This window comes from Myxocyprinus asiaticus, chromosome 26 (assembly GCF_019703515.2).
Source record: "Myxocyprinus asiaticus isolate MX2 ecotype Aquarium Trade chromosome 26, UBuf_Myxa_2, whole genome shotgun sequence".
In the NCBI taxonomy this organism is placed as follows: domain Eukaryota; kingdom Metazoa; phylum Chordata; class Actinopteri; order Cypriniformes; family Catostomidae; genus Myxocyprinus; species Myxocyprinus asiaticus.
The window spans coordinates 30831353-30853357 of record NC_059369.1 but is presented as its reverse complement, the minus strand read 5'-3'; the positions used below and the strand labels follow the sequence as shown (position 1 = coordinate 30853357).

At 42.0% G+C, this 22005-nt stretch overlaps 1 protein-coding gene across 1 annotated transcript in view; it reads right to left on the bottom strand.

The window, feature by feature from the left end:
• LOC127416881 (protein jagged-1b) overlaps positions 1–22005 on the bottom strand; it is a 69064-nt gene that overhangs the window by 45097 nt on the left and 1962 nt on the right. The window contains exon 2 of the mRNA XM_051656469.1: positions 16811–17128. Coding sequence (XP_051512429.1) covers positions 16811–17128 — 318 coding nt within the window. The remainder of the gene's footprint in view (positions 1–16810; positions 17129–22005) is intronic.

Here is a 22005-nt window from a genome sequence, read left to right as displayed (position 1 = left end):
GAGTGAATGGAGTGCAAAGTGTAGTATGACCGCCCCTTAAAACTCACTTCTAAAAAATTCAAGTAGAGGCAACCTAATTTTCCTTTACTTCACACGGAACCATACTGAACGGCTAGTTGTTAATTCAGAGACATCACTGTCTTTGGGCACTGACAGCTTGTCTAAGGTCTGGCAAAAATCACAGAGATGGAGATACAAGTCTTGTCTCATTCACAGATTTTGATACGGTCTTAGACTTCCTCTACCAGTCCTGTGGTCTTGCAGCAGCAAACAATACATTATGCTTCAGAGAGAGCATGCTTTTTGCAACTTAAAAGCAAGAACAAAACAGCGCTTCTATTGACGGCAGTTTACTAAGGACTGTAGCCCAGTAATATGTCTTCAGATGGTAATATTTCTTTCATCAAAAGAAACACCAAATAGGTGAAACTACTGGCATCCTTGTTTCTTGTTTACAGCTTCAAGACGCCTAAATGTCAACTGCTTAACACTATGTCAACCATCCCAATTTCAGGAGTGACTCCTGTATTCTGTACATATGGAGCTATGTAGGGGGATTCACTGCAAACTTTGCTTTGGCTAAACAAACTTACAAACATACACACTTAAATTATGTCCCTTTTGATTGAAGGTGATGAGAGAACAAGACCAGCATCTCTCCCTTCTCAGAGCTTATTATTCAAACTCCCACTTCAATCCAATTTGCACACAAATGAGAGCGTAGTGTCCCAGCATACTCAAACCCTATTGTCCCAGAGCTAGGATCTTATCTTCAGCACATGCACGAAGGAATCTTAATGCAATTTGTTTTCGTCCTCCGTCACTTGACATGTCGATTAGTCAAAGCGTGTTTGTCTGTGTGTGACTGCAGTCTTTAAAGGTGTTTTCAGAGAATGTGAGTTTGCATATGGATGTGCATTTGCAAAAAAAAGAGCAAAGATGAAATGAGAGAGAGAAGCAAAATTATAAGATAGCTTAGAAAGTTCCACAGTCACTATAGAATCTCCATACTTTCATTATCATTTTTATAGCCTCAACGGCCAAGTCCACAAAAAACGGTTTTCAGTTTCCTTACATCATCGTTTTTCAAAGTAGGCAATAATTCTAGGGAGCGTTTTCGAAAGTCTATGTTTTTTGTGGAGGAAAACACCATTCCAGTGTGGATGAGAGGCATAATTGTAGCAAAACCAGCATGTTCTGAAAACAAACATTTGTATAAGTGTGGACGAGCCCTTCAACGTTCTTTCAACTCTCTGACACATTATTTCAGGACTAATCCTGCATTCATGTTGTGTCGGAAATATCGAAATTATGAGATGACATTTCCAAAATACTACTTTAATTATTCAAGTCAACGGACATATTTGTTCCTATGGCAATGCTCATAACCCTAAATGTATGCATGTGCAGCTTTATTTTTGATGACAGTAAAATATATGGTTACTACTGTATATCCATTCACTGGAACATGTAAAGGTAGCAAAATAACTTCTGTTCCTATAACTGTTTCAGCCCATGTCATTTTGATTGTTCTTACATGACGTCATGTAACTGTTACTTCGCAAAGTCTGGGCTTTCATAAAATTCAGATTTTCAACTTGTACAAGTCAGGAAACGTCCTGGTTACTTTCATAACCTCCGTTCCCTGATGGAGGGAACGAGACATTGTGTCCATGTAGTGACACTAGGGGTCACTCTTGGGAGCCCCAAACACCTCTGCTTTTTGAAAAAAGGCCAATGGGAATTGGCGAGTGGAATCTGCATGCCACTCCCCCGCACATACGGGTATAAAAGGAGCTGGTATGCAACCACTCATTCAGGTTTTGTGCTGAGGAGCCGAGACAAGGTCCCGGCCATTTCAGCGGGTAGTTCAGTGTTGTGACAAGAGGGACACAACATCTCGTTCCCTCCATCAGGGAACGAATGTTATGAAAGTAACCAGGACATTCCCTATCTGTCACTCACTCGACGTTGTGTCGATGTAGTGACACTAGGGGTCCCTAGTGTCCCTAGGGGTCCCTACAAAACGCCACAACTAGCTGAACTGTGTTACGTGGACTGGCGGTGCGAGACGGGCAGACCACTGTGTGCCTCGTAGCCAGCACACCAGGCCATCACGTAACCTCCCCCAGTGCTCGAACGGTCCTTCAGTAACAAGTCGACTGCCCAACAAATAGGGACAGGCTAGCCCAGCCATGGCCTCTTTTCCTCTTTTTTCTCCCCAAAAAGAGTGGAATTTGTTAACCGACTGAGGGCCATAAATGTCTATGTCGGGGGGGTGTCACTGCCAAGGGGAAGACACCACGGAGACCACACCCCGCCCTGAGAAGGGGAGGGGTATTTTGAGTGGAAATACGTCAGTTGGTCTTACCGAGTCTTGTCGGAAGTATGTCATGTGGAGAAGTTGCATGGTAGGTCCTACACGAGGGGGGAGGAGTTTCTACAAATGTGGTGACCGGGGGCAGAGGGGCCTCTGCCCAAGGAAGACGCAGTTTACCAACAGGGAAATGATTTAGCGGAAGATATCACATGGGGCACCTACGGGGAACCAGCACATGTTGAGCACCTACTCCAGTACAGGGCCTAATTAGCACATGTACTGGGCCGGCAGCGAGTTTCTCCACAAACTAGGGATAAGGAGGAAAGTCATCCAGGGATCACAGCTTGTGAACACGACTGGGAGTCAAAAGCACATGTCTTCATCTCAAGGGAGGGGAAAGGCGCTATGCGCAAGCGGTACACCCGGCCAGTTATCCCGGAACTTACCTGCTCGTATCTGACAATACACGGGAGAAAAACCAGCTCAACCCGGAGATTGTAGAACCTCGTAAAGGTGTTGGGTGTTGCCCAGCCCGCTGCTCTGCAGATGTCTGCCAAAGAGGCGCCACTGGTCAGGGCCCAGGAGGAGTGGGTTCGTAACCCCACGGGGGGCGGCACGTCCTGAGCGTGATAAGCCATCACGATGGCATCAACGACCCAGTGGGTGATCCTCTGTTTGGAGACAGCGCTTCCTTTCCACTGTCCACCAAAGCAGACAAAGAGCTGCTCGGAACTTCTAAAGCTCTGCGTGTGATCCAAATAGATGCGTAAAGCACACACCGGACACAGCAACGGCAAGGCTGGGTCTGCCTCCTCCTGGGGCAGCGCATGCAGGTTCACCACCTGATCCCTAAAAGGGGTCGTGGGAACCTTTTGCACATAGCCCGGTCGGGGTCTCAGGATGACGTGAGAGTAACCCAGACCCAACTCCAGGCATGATTCGCTGACAGAGAATGCCTGCAGGTCCCCTACCCTCTTGATAGAAGTGAGCGCGGTCAGGAGGGCAGTTTTCAAAGAGCGTGCCTTAAGCTCAACTGACTCCAGGGGCTCAAAGGGCGTTCCCTGTAGAACCTGAAGGACTACAGAGAGGTCCCACGAGGGGATGAGGCGCGGTCTGGAGGGATTCAACCTCCTAGCGCCTCTCAGGAACCTGATGATCAAGTCGTGCTTCCCCAGATACTTACCATCCACTGCATCGTGATGTGCAGAAATGGCAGCCACATACACCTTCAAGGTGGGACAGCCGCCCCAGCCAGTCGTCGAGATAATTGTGGATGCGGACGCCCACTTCCCTTAGCGGGGCAAGGACTGCCTCTGCGACCTTCGTGAAGATGCGAGGGGACAAGGACAGGCCGAAGGGGAGGACCTTGTACTGGTACGCAAGGCCCTAGAAAGCAAACCGCAGGAAGGGTCTGTGTCGAGGTAAGACAGAGACGTGGAAATACGTGTCCTTCAGGTCTACCGCCGCGAACCAATCTTGATGCCGTTTTTGCGCCAGCATCTTGAACGGGAGTCTGTGCAAGGCCCGGTTTAGTACTCACAGGTCCATGATTGGCCGCAACCCACCGCCTTTCTTCGATACGATTAAGTAGGGGCTGTAAAACCCCTTCTTCATCTCGGCCAGAGGGACAGGCTCTATTGCACCCTTCCGTAGAAGGGTAGCAATCTCCGCACACAAGGTAGCAGTGTTCTCGCCCTTCACTGAGGTGAAGCGGACTCCGCTTAACCTGGGCGGGCGCCTGGCGAACTGAATCGCGTAGCTGATTCGGACGGTCCGGGTCAGCCATCGCGACGGGTTGGAAAGCGCGAGCCACGCGTCCAAACTCTGGGCAAGGGGGACCAAGGGGACAATCACATCGGACGTACCAGCGGGTGGTGCCTCGAACCCGTGGCCATGCTGAGTCCAGAGGCATCGAAGCACTTACCTGGCTCCTGACGCCCACCATAAGATTGGTCGAGGAGGGGGGAGGAGGAATAACGTCCCTGCAGTCTGTCGGAACCAAACCGGTGTGGGCATGTTTGTGAAAACAGCTGGGCGCGCAGGGGCAGGGGGTCCGCCGCTGGAGCGCCAAACCTGCCAAAATGGGACGGTGGACGGTGGTCGTGATGATGGCCGTGCGCACCTGACATGTGACCCAGGGAACAAGAAAACCACTCTTTTGTTGAAGTTTTGGGTACTGCAGCCTCTTGGGCATGAAAAAGATTCTCCTCCCGGCCCTCCACCGGGGATGGAGTGGTCTGTCCACCAGCTCCATAGAAGTGGGTCTCCTTGTCCCTGTGTCGCTCGTCTCAGGGGCGCTTCGAAGCCTTCCTTGGGTTCTTGGTGGCCGGCCATGAGACGGGTGGCATCTGCTTCCTGAGGTGGACTCCACGCCGGGGCCAGGCCACAAGGGCAGGCTGTGGCGGAGCCGGTGCTGTTGCTGCAGGAGGATGCCCTTGGCGATGAACAGATGGGGTGCGGGGTCTTGAGCCGCGCCGGGGCAGGATGTGCTGTATAGCCTCCGTCTGCTTCTTCACCACCGAGAACTGCTGGGTGAAGTCCTTGACGGTGTCGCCGAACAGGCTGATCTGGGAAATGGGGGCATCAAGGAACCGTGCCTCATCAGCCTCTCTCATATCGACCAGGTTGAGCCATAGGTGGCGCTCCTGGACCACCAGGGTGGACATCACCTGCCCGAGAGACCGCGCCATGACCTTTGTCACCCGAAGAGCAAGGTCGGTCGCCTAGCGCAGCTCCTGCATCAATCCCGGGTCAGAACTACCCTCATGCAGTTCTCTTAGTGCCTTGGCTTGGTGCACTTGCAGGAGAGCCATGGCGTGCAGGGCAGAGGTGGCCTGTCCAGTGGCACCGCAGGCCTTAGTCACCAGAGACGACATAACCCTACAGGCGCTGGACGGGGGTCTCAGGCGGCCCTGCCAGGTGGCGGTGTTTTGCAGGCACAGGTGCATCGGGGCAGGGCGTGGCCGTGAGCGGCGCTCCGGGCCCAGGAACCAAACGTCAGGCTGTGAGAGTTCAGGGGGGGTGGAGGGTTCCACTCCAGCCCGACACACGCAGCCACCCGGGCAAGCATGACTGCCAGCTGCGTGTCAGGCTGCGACTGGACGACCACACTCAAAGGTGGGAGCCCAGTCGAGTCCTCAGCATCAGAATGGACAGCCCGCTCTCTGATGCTGCATTCGAGAGCTCATCCACTTCGCGAACGCCGAAACGAGATCGCAAACTCACCCTAAGACGAGCCAGCAGTCTCATCCCAGTGGGGCAAACAAGCATTCTGGGGAATGGGAGGTCCGTGGGGAGTTACCCGGCGGAGTGGCTCCCATTGGGGTCCCCAAATTGGCCCCAGTGCTAACCGACACGGCCTAAAACCCGTAGGTAGAAGGACCGAGGCGGGGAGCCGCTGGGGTGGTCTTTCCCTCTAACGAAGGAAAAACCGCGACCACAACGTTGCCATGGTCACACTCTCGCAGTGTGAACATGACCCGTCCACTAACGTTGTCTCTGCGTGGGCAGCGCCCAAGCACGCAAGACCGCAATCGTGGCCATCAAAAGCGGAGAGGTAACGACCGCAACCAGAAAATACACACAAACGGAGAGGCATCTTTAAAAAGATGCTCTCCATTAATGCCACTCTTTTAAGAAGGGAAAATATACTCTTTTAGTAGGAAGAATATACTCTTTTAGCTGCTGGAGCGCCCAGGGGCATTCTCTGCACTTCAGTGCAAGAGGGGGAGAAGCCGCTGTAATGCGCCGTAAAACCAACATCTTTTCGAGGTGAATGGATCGGCAGAGTAATTCAGCTCGCTGAACACAACCGCTCGGCTCCAAAGAGAAAATCTGAATAAGTGGTTGCATACCAGCTCCTTTTATACCCGTATGTCCAAGGGAGTGGCATGCAAATTCCTCTCGCCAATTCCCACTGGCCTTTTTTCAAAAAGCAGAGGTGTTTGGGGCTCCCAAGAGTGACCCCTAGTGTCACTACATCGACACAACGTCGAGTGAGTGACAGATAGGGAACTCATAATTAAAGTAATTGAAATGCTGCATTGGCTAATTGTAATACTTTTTTTCAGATGAAATTCAACTGAAGCATTTCAACAGAAACCTTTGGGTACATTTTTATCCACTCAAATATATTCTCCTGAATTTACTCATCTGAATTGACGCAGAGCCATGGGAAAATTGCTCTTCCATGTTCAAATGACAGATGGGACTCATCATAAGCACTGTCTGGGATCATGTCTGGACATGCCCACTCTGTTTACACGCCATTTAGCCAGGCATATCCCCCTCAAGAACATTACATTGCCCCATTTAAAGCACAGGATTACAGGTTTAATGAAAGTGGTATGGAGGAAAGAATATAAATGGTGGTGGTGTGTTGGAATCTCCTGAAGTCTGTCAAGAATAAGCCCAGGTCATTTTTTTTCCATTGGTTTTAGAATGAAATAAGAAAATATATTGTGCATAAAGAAAATGAAGTCTATTTAGGACCTTTAAGATTTTGGCCATTGTGACATTATTTAAACGTATTACAGTAATGAGAATCTATTGACAATCATCTTCAGGAACAATGAGAAATGATTAAAAAAAATAACCTTCATTTTCTTTTGGGCTTATCTAATTTCTTATTCTTTCCTTTTGATTTTTAGATAAAACATGACTCTGAGATGACTTTGTGAGATTCAACCATTCCCTTTACTAGGCTACTCTGCAGAACAGTGCCTGTAATAACTGTACAGTAAGTTTTGTTAAAATTGTCAGCTAAATGCCAAATTACTAAAATTAGTATTCTAACCAAATCTGGTTTCAGTTTTGATCTCAGGTGCTAGAAATTAATGACTGGAGGGTTACTAAAATAAATCAATAACAATTTTGCCCTTTAGCACAATGTGTGTGCAACCTCTGGGGAACTCTCTTTTCAATAACCATAAAGTTAATTTAAATAACAAAAAAACAAAAAAACAAAAAACATATATTGACTGAATTAATGATAGATCAACTGTGACCAAGGCTTAAAAATCCAGAAGCTCAAAACATAAATAAATAAAACACTTAGGCCAATGCTTATGAAAACTGGCACCCAAAGTATTGCTGGGACAGTGATAAATTGCTTCAAATATCTCAGGGTAGGCATCCAATCTTCATCTCATCAGATAACCTTCAGGACTTGGTAATCACACTCACTTAAATTCAGCAAACATGCAGGAAATTAAACACCCACCAACTCAGCCCAAAACCAAGCAGAACTGACATACCCTTTTGCAAATGTACAAACCCTGTTGCTGATGCTGATTCCTTTACCATTTTTTCCATGCTGGTTGAACCGAGCAAACTTGAAGATTATATAATTGCCTTCCTTGTAATTGAGAGTAGATTAGATTTGGACATAAGTATGTTTGCATTCATGTAGGGCTGGGTAAGTAGTTGTTTTTCATTTGATGAGCAATGTCACAACCTGTCCCAATAAAGGGATAGTTCACCCAAAGAATTAAATTTTGTATTCTTATCTTATCATTTACTCACCCTCATGCCATCTCAGATGTGTATGACTTTATTTCATCTGTAGAACACAAACAAAGATTTTTAGAAGAATGTCTCAACTCTATAGGTCATTTCAATGCAAGTTAATGTTGGCCAGAATTCTGAAGCTCCAAAGAGCAGATAAAGGCAACATAAAAGTAATCCATTCGACTCCAGTAGTTTAATCAATGTCTTCTGAATTTATCTGAATTTATTTGTTAGTTTCGGGTGAGAACAGACTTTTTCACTATAAAACTTGCCATTGCAGTCTTTAGGCATAATCGTGACTTCAAGCTCAATTACACTTCCTAGTGCTAGACGCATGCGCAGAGCGCTAGATGGCGCTATAGGAAGTGTAGACCTACAGAGCTGAGATATTCTTCTAAAAATCTTAATTTGTGTTGTGCAGAAGAAAGAAAGCTATACACATCTGGGATGACATGAGGGTGATTAAATGAATAAACATAATGATGCTGACACCTTTTTAAGGTTATTTTTTACTGCTAGTTTTGCTCCAAAATCATAGAAAATTATTATTTTGACCCACCCTCTGCAAAATAATGGATTACTCAGTAAAGACTGATCCATGGAATTTAATATTTTGGTTTTGACCATCTTACATGTATTTCTTTCACCAGTAAAAAAAAAAAAAAAAAGAAAAATTGGACCCAAGGACCTTTGGTTATGTTGGCACAGAATGACCCATTCGGATGGTGATTATTCACAGCCCTTTGCTATACTCCCCCCAATAACCCACATTGACCCCCAGTCCCAGATTATCTGGCCCTCTGCCTTTTATTGCGGTTTGTGGGGTGAGAGAAAGGTTATGACTTTGGACACTAAAGACACCAACAAAAACCAGTGATTCCAAAACCCTACAACCTAGAGTTCACACACATCAACTTCCTCTCCATTTCCATTCATCCTTCTTATAAACACCCACTCTCTTTTCTTTTCATCTCTCTTCATAACGGAAGAGAGGGATAGTGATGATCTCATTTTCTGTTTGACCACATAAAGGCCAACATCTTCAATCACAGCACCATTAATCAGGAAATGCTAAACAATAGAGGAGCCACAAAGTGTTACAGTATGACAACACAGTTTAACAGTAAAACACACTGTGTGGGTCATCACTCAGCAATCGACACTTTCTGTGTGAACAGAGAGAGGAAGGGAGAGAAAGAGAGGATCAGAAAGCAAGCAGGAGGAGAAGAGAGAGGAAGAAAGCCAGGGAGCGAGAGAGAACAGCTCACCTTTCCTCATAATAATTGCACTCACCTGTTTGTCTCCTCACCTGAGGCTTTTGGATTTTGATACCCCCCTCCCCTCCCTCCACCCTAACCACCACACAAAGATGGACAGATAATACTGTTCTTTCACCCCCTTGATGCCCACAGAAATCCATTCACTCCCTCTCTCTTGCCCTTCAGCCCTGCCCTGAAACTGATCCAGACAGTCTTTTTTACAGTAGAGTTTTCTCACACTCACATTAGTGACTCTTTAAAACTTCTGACACACTATTATACACATGCAAACATACATGCATTCATGAATACCTGCATTGCATGTACACACATGAATGTATCTGCATATAAAGTAGAATATATTAACGGAATACTTCACCCAAAAATGAAAATTTGGTCATTATTTACTCAATCTCATATCGTTTCAAACTCTTATATGACTGTAGTTATTCCGTGGAACACAAAGGATTTATTTATAGGGGAATGTCTGAGCTGCAATTTTCCATACAATCAAACTAAATGGTAAAGAAAGATTTTCAAGCCAAGCTTTTCACTGAATAACGACTTAAATTTCAGCATTTTCCTCTAAAAGATCGATCAGAAGAAGTGGAAAATAGTGCATGAGTTGTATGGCTAACTTTTATGATGCTTATTTGTCCTTTTTGGAGCTCGACAGTCTCTGTCTCCATTCACTTTCATTGTATGAAAGAGAGCAGCTGAGGCATTATGCCTAACATCTCCTCTTATGTTCCATGGGAGATAGAAAGTCATATGGATTTGGAACAACATGAGGGTGAGTAAATAATGACTTTTTGGGTGATCTATCTTTAACTTCAATAAATGTTTGCAAAAATTTTGAAAAAGTTTTGCAGTTGGAATAGAGAGAAGTCCCATCAACTTGAGAGTGTGTGAATTCAGAATAAATTAAGATTAGAAATTAGAGGGCCTCGGTAGCTCAGCAAGTATTGACGCTGACTACCACCCCTGGAGTCGCGAGTTCGAATCCAGGGCATGCTGAGTGACTCCAGCCAGGTCTCCTAAGTAACCAAATTGGCCCGGTTGCTAGGGAGGGTAGAGTCACATGGGGTAACCTCCTCGTGGTCGCGATTAGTGCATGGATCGCGGGGAGTAGCATGAGCCTCCACATGCTGTGAGTCTCCGCGGTGTCAAGCACAGCAAGCCACATGATAAGATGCGCAGATTGACTGTCTCAGAAGCAGAGGCAACTGAGACTTGTCCTCCGGCACCCGGATTGAGGTAACCGCGCCACCATGAGGACCTACTAAGTAGTGGGAATTGGGCATTTCAAATTGGGAGAAAAGGGGATTTTTTTGAAATTAGAGAGAAATTTGCCCAAGGCTCTCAGACTTGGACAGCTGGCCTGCATCCGATGATTTCCCTCTCCACCACCAAAGCTCCAGCTGGCTTTGTTTTATTGAAAACATTATTACCACTCAAAATGAATGTAATCACAAACATAATACCAGATTTCTTGGCCTGATTGTGATGTCCTGCCTAATTGACCTGCCAACCAACCACACTGGACAGATCCTAAAACTCCCAGACAATAATAATCATATTGGCAGAAACAAACATACAGTAGGCTCTGTTCCAAAAACCTAGTAAGTTGCCTGTGTAGACAGCATTTTAAAGCATCGTAAGTGTCTGCCGACAGGGCTGGACGATATGGCTCCAAAAATTATATCTCAATATTTTTCAGCCAATTGACAATATTCGATACGTATCTTGATAATTATAATTATGCTCTGAAATCACTTTAAAGTGATTTATTTTTGTTTTAATTTCAACTAAACAGCCACTGTGCTCAAGTAGATTCAAAATGTTTAATGCATTAAGTAAAAATCAGCATATTTTTCAATTTTTTTAACTATATGAACACAAGGAATTGTAATTAAGTGTTTTCATTTATATGCACCCATATACAATGATACATAGCAGTCTAATAAAAAAACATTATTTACCTAAATATAATTTTACTCAAAACATTTTTGTGAATGAACATGGAACCCAGTTGGATATTATACAATACTGAATTATTATTGTGGGACCCAGTCAAGTTTATTGTTTTTATATAATACTGAATAATTATTTCTATTATTTTGAGGATTATATTTTATTTCTATAACAGTAACTTGTTTCTGTCATATTTATTTCACCTAGAGCTTTTATTTTGGCAGAACTCAACGCAGTGTCAGTGTATGACAGTTTAGTGTTTCTCAATACAAATCTGGTGAGATTTCCTTTTTTTCTGTAATACTGTGTCGTGATTTTAGATTTGTATTAAAAACTTGTTGCGGTTACAAATGTTTGTAATTGCACAATTGTGTGAACATGCAGCACTTTGCTTTCACAATGCACGTCAACCACCCTGAGACCTCTGATAACAGTGTATCATGCGAGCTTCTTGTCATCAATAGCAGGCATGCAGCAGCGCATCACCCGTTCCCTCTAAAGCACACACAGACCATGTATTCATGTCATAAATTTACAGCCTTTTGCGGTTTAAAATTGGCTACATGATGATTCTGATGTTATTCTGATTCATTGTGAAATGAGTCTAATGGTGCGCTGTTTAGGAATTCTTAATTTTATATCATCAGCAAAATCATCACAATTATATCTTGAATATTCAATATATCGCCCAGCCCTAGCAGCCGACATGATGGTGTTCCAAAGATCTAAAACACAACATTTACTTGTGATCAATAACCCCTGTCTTTTCAGCAGGCCATTTCAGTTATGATGCTGCCTCAGAAGGCAGCTGTCTATGTAGGCAGTAGACAGCAAGGCAGCACAGTAAGTTGTGGCACAGTAAGTAAAGGCCTCCAATCCCCAGGATTCTCCAGACACCAAACAAACAAAATCAAGCAATGCCTTCAAACTCTTTTTGCAATGGCCCATCAGTCTCCTCCATCTGCCAAGTTATTTTGAAGTGATTCTGTGGCCCGGAGCAGGTTGTAATGCTGCACAGTACATACAGGGAAGGGAAGTGGAGGTCATGAGACTCATCTTTCGAATATTGGGGATTTCTGTGACTCATCAGAGGGATTGATACACAATCCCTCCATTAAAATTAAGATTCTGATAATAAAAATAATACACTGTGTATGACACACCATTTAGTATTTTTACATGACATTCATGATCTCAAGATAAACAAAAGAGAGGCAATTTATGAGAGATGAGTTGGTTAGACGAGTTTCCTTTTTGGGGTCTTGGACATCTTTCCCTCTCTTCATGTTTCAGTGAGGTCTAGTTTGGATGAAGTTGAGAAATTACATCATGAAAAACCATACCAGTGTTAAATCACTGTGGTCTTATTAAAGATTTGCTTTTAAGTTTAACGATTAATGCCTTATAACTGTAGCGATAGTGGGTCTGTCTGCTCTGCAACTTCCGAAAGTATATAAACTAACGATGCCAAAATGTCTTGAAGAGTAGAGTGAAAAAAATAAGAGATTATGTTTCACATAAGAGAGAAGATAGAAAACAATGAGACATACTGATAGAGTAAGAAAGAGAAAAGAGTTTTTAGGTTAACAGAAAGTGGAGTGGATGAGACACATGCTGTGGGCAAGGAGACAATAGCTATGTTTCCATACAACTATTTTTATCCGCATTTTGAAGTTGCGCATAAGAAATCCTGAATGGAAACAATTGATATGCGAATAAACTCTCAAAAAAGCCCTTGACATTCAGAAGTATTTAACCCACAGCTGGACGTTAAAGGGGGTCCTCACAATCCGCCAGAACACCTTAGAGCGTGGACACTCCCAGGTATACAGACACTGGCAGCGTATGGGGATCGCAGCCATTTCAGCCCTCATTGTATCAGATATTACATTTATTCTGTGGAGTGTCCTGGCAGAATTTTATAAAACCAGGTACAATTGTTCCAATCCTGCAAATTAAACTTTTCTCGAAGCAAGGAGGTCATTCAGCTGCTCCATCATGACAAGGCGGCTCCCTCAAGATAATGCGCATGACGTAGTGGATGGAAATGCGCAACAATTCGTATTTTCATAGACCTTAGATACAGTAGCGCCATCTTTGATTTTTAATGGGAATGACAACGAGGCTGTGAGGAATAGACTTACCATCTATTCAATGGCACACACTGTATAAAGCTGTAAAAAGCTCCAAGATCACATCTGATTTTCCACAACTCATGTTGTCTAAAGTTTTTTGACTACTGAGCGGTCTTGAAACTATATTTTTTCAATGTTTTGTCTGCGGAATGATCCAAAAACCATTTAAACTGCAGGACAGCCCATTGAAGAGACTGTAAGTCTGTCCCTCACAGCCTAGTTGCCATTCCTATTAAAAATCAAAGATGGCACTGCAGTGTCTATTAGTCACATTTTTAGTAATGTGCTTAAAAAATGCAAACCATTTAGATGGAAACCCAGGTAATGAACAGAGAGTAAATCTCTCACTTAAAATTATATAAATATATACATTTTAGTAAGAGAAGTCTAGCACAGCTATGAATGAAGTCTCCTGGGAGTCGAGAAGACAGTCAATTATGCACTTTGGAGGTCATTATACAAAAATACTGACTGCAAAATGCCATGATTGACCCATCAGAATTAAGTAGGCCTATCACAGAGAGCCATGTAATTATAATATACTGTACATTGCTAAAAACTAGATGCTCTTATCTCCTGCCTACACAATGCAAATACATAAAATTAAAAAAAAAAAAAAAAAAAACGTTCAGTCACTTATCTCATAACTATGCACTGGTGCCACAATCTTTTACTCTCATTCTCTCTTTCACTCACACACACACACTATATATCTGCACTAATCAATGAGTGAGAGACTCTGTGTAATCAGTTTAAAGATCCAGGCTGGAGCGAGCCAAATGCTGACCGCATCACTCACAGCAGTGAAGTTTAGTAAGGATCCCTGGCACAGCGTGCCTAAGGTCTGGCCAACAGTTATCCAACATTACCACCTCTGTATGCTCGCCATAATGCCAATCAGGTCAGATCAAGGTTAAGCGAATACTTCCTATCAGCAAGTTTATAAAAATAGCACATCAGCTTAAACCCTAAAAAAATGGACTGGTTTTCAGACTGATTTCCCAAAAATCCCCTCATCTTATATTGCTTAGACAAACCGATAGTCCTGCCCTAAACTCACACCATTGGTTGAGGCAATGTTGCTGTGTCGGGTTGGTCAGGATGCTCAAACAAACAGGGCAACTTTTTGATTATGATGATATTACACTTTTGGGAGAAATCAACCTACAAATGGCTTAATTATAGTTGCCTCTAAACATTAAGCTTGGATAGGAGAATGCATTTTTACACTGAATGACTTGACATTGCAAAAATTACACACTTCACCTTTAAAGGTGCAATATGTAACAATTTTCATGTAATATTCGCCCTTTTTTTGCCAATGTGTGAAAGGCTACTTAAAAAATGAGCCCTTCCCGGACTTCCTAGGTTGTCTATTAAAGCCTGTAGACTGATTTTCATGCAAAGGGAGTGGGTCACTTTTGCCGGGAAAATCCACAGGATGTGACGTTTATGCGCACTCCCTAGAGCCTTGCCTCAGACAGTAGCTTCTCTTCCGCTATTCAACAGCGACAACAGTCTGCAACACTGGGTAACATTATCTTAGAGATGGAATCCAGCAAATGTCCGGCTCCCAGCACAGTACCAACTCCTACACAAACTCCGAGTAAGCCAAAAAAACATTTATCAACTGAATCCCTTCTGGCTAAGCGGGAACGTGATCGTGGTCGAGCGAAAACTAGAGTGAACATTGGCAGGGCATTTGATTCCTTGAAGGACCTTCGTTGGGTTTTAGGGATCAAAACCGACCCTGAATTGGTATACTTCTTGTTGGACAGGTAAGCTTACATAACAGCAAAGCATTTGAAATATAGTGCCATAAGGATTGATCTGTGTAATTTTAGCTAAACTACAATAACACATGAAATGAATGCTAGACAATGTTCAAGATTATGCAAAAAGACCCATTCATTAGTGTAACGTAACTTTGTTATACAGAAAATATATACATTCTTATTATAATAAATATTATTATAAAACTATAGCGCATCGATATATCAAAATTGTATATACGTAATAATGTACAGTCTATATTATAAACAGCTACTGTCATCATCCACCAAATTTAGCTAACAGCTATTAATAAAGCTGCCTAGCTAGCTAACGCCGACATAGGCTATCGTATAAATGCAGTCAATGTCTCATGCAAAGAAAAGTGATTACTTCAAACTCGCATAGTCAGACCTATAGCCACACTTTGTTTTAGCCCTGTTCCGGCACTGGAGAGTTAAATATAATATACATTCTCAAAGTTTGTAGTAAAACAATCATAACTGTGTAATTTTAATTATGCTACCTCATCTGTCAGCATGATGCCGGTGGATCACGTTCAGTCTCTTTGTACGTTACATCATTGTTTTGGTGGATGCTCGCTTGCATCCCTATGGAGTGTGTGCACGAGCGCGAGCACGAGCAACAGATAGCTGGCTGCAGTTCACTTAACGGCCACAGGTGTAATTAATAACAAGGGTTTCTGAATTTTACATACTGCACCTTTAAGGAAACTGTCTCATAACAACTTTAAAAGGAATAGTGCACCCAAAAATGATAATTCTTTCATCATTTACTCACCTTTATGTCATCTCAAACTTATATGACTTTCTTTCTTCCAAGGAAAGCAATCGAAGATATTTTAATGGAGATATGATGTCTGTATGTTTCCTACAATGCAAGTGAATGGTGACCAAATTATCTAGCTCCAAAAAGGACTTAAGGCAAAATAAAAGTAATCCATAAGACTCCAGTGGTTAATCCATGTCTTCTGAAGCAATCCAATCGATTTTGGGTGAGAACAGAACAGAATATTACTCCTTTTCACTATAAATCTTGACATCAGCAGTCTCCTTGCCGATAATGATTTCAAGCTCGATTATATTTGCTAGTGCCATCTAGCGTTCTGGGCATGCATCAAGCACTAGGAAGTGTAATCGAACTTGAAATCATGACCATGCCTAGAGACTGCAATGGCAATATGTACAGTGAAAAAAAGGTATTTTCTCACCCAGAACCGATTGGATCGTTTCAGAAGACATGAATTAATCCACTTGAGTAGTATGAAGTACCTTTATGCTGCATTTATGTCCTTTTTAAAGCTTAAAAATGTGGTCACCATTCACTTACATTGTATGGACAAAAAGACATCTCAGTTAAAATATCTTCATTTGTGTTCTGCAGAAGAAAACAAGTCATATGAATACATAAGGGTGAGTAAATGATTAAAGAATTATCATTTTGGTGAAATTTTCCTTTAAGGGTGCAATTCAAAGTTGCTGTGGATAGTGGCAAAATGCTTCCATACAATCCTTCAAAAAAGATTTGTTTATCTTAAAATCTGAGCAGCAGAGGTGATATCTCAGCAACTGAGACAGTTTAATAGTGACACATAAATGGTGACGTGACAGCAACCTTTTAGAAACACACCCCTCTGAGATACTGAAAAATGCTCAGTCATCTCTATAAGAACAAATTAAGAAGCCTGCACATAGAATCAAAATGTCTGCAGCAATCCATGGCAGAGTTAAACAATATATGATGTATCTAGAAATTATGCATTAACTTTAACAGTGTTGCAATAGGGATCGCCAAGATGGTAAATTAAGGAATGTTCTACTCACTGGCCACGCATATTTAAATGGAATAACAATTTGTCCATTTCTGCTGTCGGTTCCCTCGTTACCATGATGATGTAAGGTGTGGGAGTTGCCACCCAGGACAGTTGTGCTGCCAGTGCCATATGTGCAAGTGCCAGTAGGTGCGACCCGAGCCTGGTACTCCTTTAGACAGGCCTTGAAGAAGGTGTCACACTGATCACCTGATGAACAGCGTTGCCCCCCACTGGCCAGGGGGTCACAGCACTGACCGTTCTGCAGAAAGCCCTGAGGGTTCAGCCACTGTCGAACCTGCACCTCAAATGTGCCCACCGCACACGTCACCTATGAAAGTTCAAAACAGGGAGGTTACAAAATGGAAAATAAAGAGGAAAACAAAACTGAAATGAGTACATTAAATCATTATGGTGGGAAGCAGCAGTTTCACCCTTAAAAGTTATGAATTTTAAATTCTCTAGCTGTTACTTGTTCATATTTCCCTGAAAAGAGTTTTATCACATCTAGATGTTAATTAGTCTTTCTTTTCTGTATACAGGCAAGATTCACTAATGTTTTTGAGGCAAAAACATGACCATTAAAATGATCAGTACTAGTTATGGAAAGTATTAGTAAAGTATGTCTATCATTAGCAGTAAAATAACTGAAGCCATACTATATACCTCTTAAAACTCATTTGTGTTTGTGTACATTCGAACATGGCGCATCAAGATGTGACTTGCCAAGTTTGACCAAAGTCCCTTTAAGGCAAGTCGGATAACTCGGTTGTCATGTTTGTAATGCCTCTGGACAGTTCTTTTCAGTGGATATTATTACAACTCCTATCTTCTTGAATGGGGAAAGACCGAAATTTCCAAAATGGCTGGTCAAGATTGTGATCAAATATCAAATTTTAAATCAGCAGTAAAATCTAAAAACAATGGTATCATATGTTGTGCTTTTTCAGCTCAGATTACACAAACAAAAACTGCATTTTTTTTGCAAAAAATGCTCATGCGCATTCTCTTTGAAAACTGATAGGCGATGAGATAGTCTCTATCAAAAATCTCTCATCATATACGTTTTCTGGATTGACGTCAGTGACATCAAACTTCGTTGACATCAAACCTGGTGCGACACCTCTTGACTTGGCTTTACTGCTTGTATGATCCTTTTATGGTGCTTTCCTGTCATTTTTGGAGCTCGACAACACCCCATTCACTTTTATTGCATTTTGCACATTGTGCTAAACTCCTCCTTTTGTGTTCCACAAGAAAGTCATATGGGTTTGGAGTAACACAAGGGTGAGTAAATGATGTCAGAATTGTCACTTTTGGGTGAACTAACCCTTTAAGTCATGCATTACCACAAAAGCAGAAAAAAGATACTGTGGTTGCATGCACACAAACAAACTTGCCTTGAGTAATGCCCAAAGGCCCTGATGGTTTGGATGACTAAGTGACATATGTGAATTCAAAATATTCAAATCTGTTTTTTATGTTTCCTTTACATTCAACAACCTTCAAACAAAACACAAGAGAACCCATTAACCTAGACAGATAATGACTCTAGTAGTCTTTGCATCTAAAGGCAAATAAAGACACAAAGAAAAACTTAGATAACATTGACTGAATGCAAAATCCCTCTGTCTAAACAGACAGCTCCAGTCCTCTTCCCCACTGTAATCACCCTCTTCATTTGCACCCTCACTTTACTTTATTATCTCAATCTTTTCCCTTCAGGTTATTTACTTCTTTTGTTCTCCCTCTCTCACACGCTTTCTTTACTTACTCCCTTGTGTTAGCTACTTCCTAGTCTTCTACCCCTCACTTCTATTCTTTTTCTATATCATTACCCCTCCCTTCTTTACTCTCGCTTTCTTCCCAGGGGGGAAGACATTTACAACACGACTCCTATCTTTCCCTCTCCGAATGTATCATTCTTTTCTTCTCTTCTTTTTCACCTGGGAACAGGTCTCTCATTGTTATGTTCTGACTTTTCTGTCTTCATTGTTGCAATTCCTTTATTCAGTTCTAACTTTTTCATGACACACATACATACTGCTGTAAATCTCTGCAGAGGGGTGGCTGGGCATTTCAGGTTCTATCTCACGGTAGGAGGAAAAAACGGATTTTCCAAAGAAAATCTCAGAAAATCCATGTCCTTTTTTTCCATAAACCCATTAAAAGCTTTTTGTTTTAGCAACTAGATCTAATGGAAAAGACAGCTAAACTGAATATATGCAGCCTGCTTTTATGGCACAAGTCTATTAGAAATACTTCACTCAAAAATATCTGTACTTACTCACAATCATGTTATTCCAAACCTGTATGCTGTGGTTTTTTCCCATGGAAGACACAAGGAGACATTTTTGAAGAATATTTACACAGCCCTTGCCATGTAATGACAGTTCATAGTGACATAGACTGTAAAGTAGAGGTAGATCTAAATATGGGTTTTACCGATTAATCAGTGCTGAATCCAATAGTTGCTTTTTGGAACTATAGGTTATCGGCAAAAATCTATGCCTACAGTTGCACATTCCTTTTACCTCCACATACATCGTGTATCCAGTTTCATATATTGTAAATAATAATAAATAAATAAAAAAAAACTCATCTAGTGATATATTTACACAAAAGCCTTGAATATAATTAAATCTGGTGAACATATATTCTGTAAAATCTTAACTTGGTAAGTAATTATACTTAATTATACTGTACAGCATTTTAATGGAGCCAAATCGCCAACATTTCAAAATAAAAGTCCTAAAATTAGTGTATTTTGGACTTGGACTTTTAGCCTCTATGTATGTGCGTGTCGTAGTAAGGAAAGACAAATTCATTTTAAAAAAACTAATTTAAATCGATTATAAAAACCATCGACTGATTAATCGGTTATCAGCCTTTCCCACCACATTTGTTATCTGTATCGGCAAAACCCACTATTGGTCGACCCCTACTGTCAAGCACCAAAGTAGCACCATAAAGTAGTCCATATGACTCAAGCCCTCACGTCTATGGCTGCTCTTCACACAAAACTAAGGCTTCTGAAGACTTTTATAGTGCACAAGTTTTATCGTGGGATGTTTTAACCTTTTTGGAGCTTGACAGACATGGTCATAATGAACTTGTTGTATGGCAACAGCTCTTCAAAATCTTCTACTTCTGTGTTCCACAGTAAGATAACCACATATAGCTTTGTAATGGCACAAGTAATGACAGAATTTTCATTTTTCAGGTACCTCTTCCTTTAAGGTAAGGCACTCTTTCAATTTCACTGGAACACCAACATGATTACTTTGACATGAAGATGCAAATACAAGGAAAATCCTGAAGCATCTCACAGAAACAAAGATACACACACAAAAAGAGACAGATTCTCCTGTGAATGAGGCATTCCGAGCAGAGTCAGACAGTAAGACTCGGTAGTGCCTGTCCTCTCCCCTTGACCCCACGGCTTGGCAGGCCACTGAATGGGTGCACTGTCCTCCCATTGCTGCGGCATGGCATGTTGTCCCATTCCTGCTCCTAAAACATGGACACATCAAACACTCAGTAGATAGACCACCGGCCATCACTCTCCATCTCTCTTTCTTCTTCTGCCAGGGTCATTCCCAAAATACCTGTATTTCAGCAGGCTCTCTTGTGGAACTGCATCACAGAATTCATTACCAAGACATTAAAACCCAACAAAGACTCATGCTGAACTCCAGCCGTCCAACATCAGAGACAAAGAGATGCTGCTATTCAAAACATAGAGGATTGGTGCATAACATGAGGGGACGACGACCAAATTGAAAGGCTGGGACTGAGTAACGATTCAACCCACTTACTATTTCAAGAGTCCCCACATCTTTTGCCCAATTAATTTCCAAGACTTTTTCAGTCTTTTGTGATTACTGGATTTTATAGAAATTGCACTCACAAAGATACATTTCAAGCCGATTAAATGTTTTCGTAATGTGCATAATTGGAAAAATCTTAATTCAGTATGCCTTTTCAAAGTCTTTTTAAGATTTTAGTACTTTTAATCATTTTTTTCCAGCCCTGGAAATCTCAATTTTAAACTTCCCTGACATTTTCAGGTTTTGCATAAGCAAAACCTCTATATTATCACACTTGCCAATATCAAAAGCAAACCCTAATCTGTTTCACTTTCCATTCCTGATTAGTCATTTAACAAAAAATCATCTTTATATCATCACATAACTTTTCCATACATCCGGCAATTCATGAAAGACTACTGTTCAAATATCTCAGTTGAAAAGACCATCACTATCCAACACAGAACTAAAGAACACAGCTGGCCTATTTGACACAGTTCTGCAACAGTTCTCCTTATCAAACATCATTTCTACACATGTGCAGCCTATGCAAAACTATTCTTACCCCCCAAAAACAAAGCATTGCCACTTTGTCCCTTTTTTAAAACAACAATGTAATCCTCCATTTTTTTTTCCTTGAGTTTCTAGCTCTTTTGCAGTATTATTTATGTTGTTTTGTTGCAAATAGCTGTTTTGTGTGATGTCACCATTAGGGTGATCTGTGTCCCCTTTGTTCAAGTTGGACCCTGTTTACACTATCTCCATTTCCTTGTGCATGTGCAGTTGAAGTACAGGCACATATGCAATTCAATGGAGAAATAAGGTTATTTGATGACTGACCTAGAATCAGTTATAATCTTCATTATTTAAACTGTGTTATTACATGACCTATATTTGAGTCCATTCAAATAAAATTAAGTTGAAACAACAACATTTAAACAGCAAATCTGAGTTAAAGTATGTAACATTTTCCATGGTAAAATACTTTCTCCTATCCCAGCTTAACATGCAGAGACAGCTATAAGTAAGCCATTCATAGGTTAATTTTCTCGAAACGTGTAAGCACTGCCTTTCTGTAGCGCTATAATTGCTCTGTTTGATTTGAGCGACCCGCTTAGACCCGCCCCAACAACGTTACTCAACCAGTGGCGTAAGTTGTGGGCAGGACTATCTTTGTTAGACACAGGGGGTGTATTTAGATAGCTGTTTTGAAAAAAGGTTTGGTGGCGCTAGTGGCTCAGAAATTACATACTTCAGCTTGAAATCTCCTTGCATCTATTTACCTTAAATAGTAAAGTTCATTCTATATTAATACCAACTTAAGTGAACTTAACACAAGTTTTGGAGATGCCATTAAGCCGAGTCAACATATTAGGGTTTTCAGTGTAGAATCTGCTTT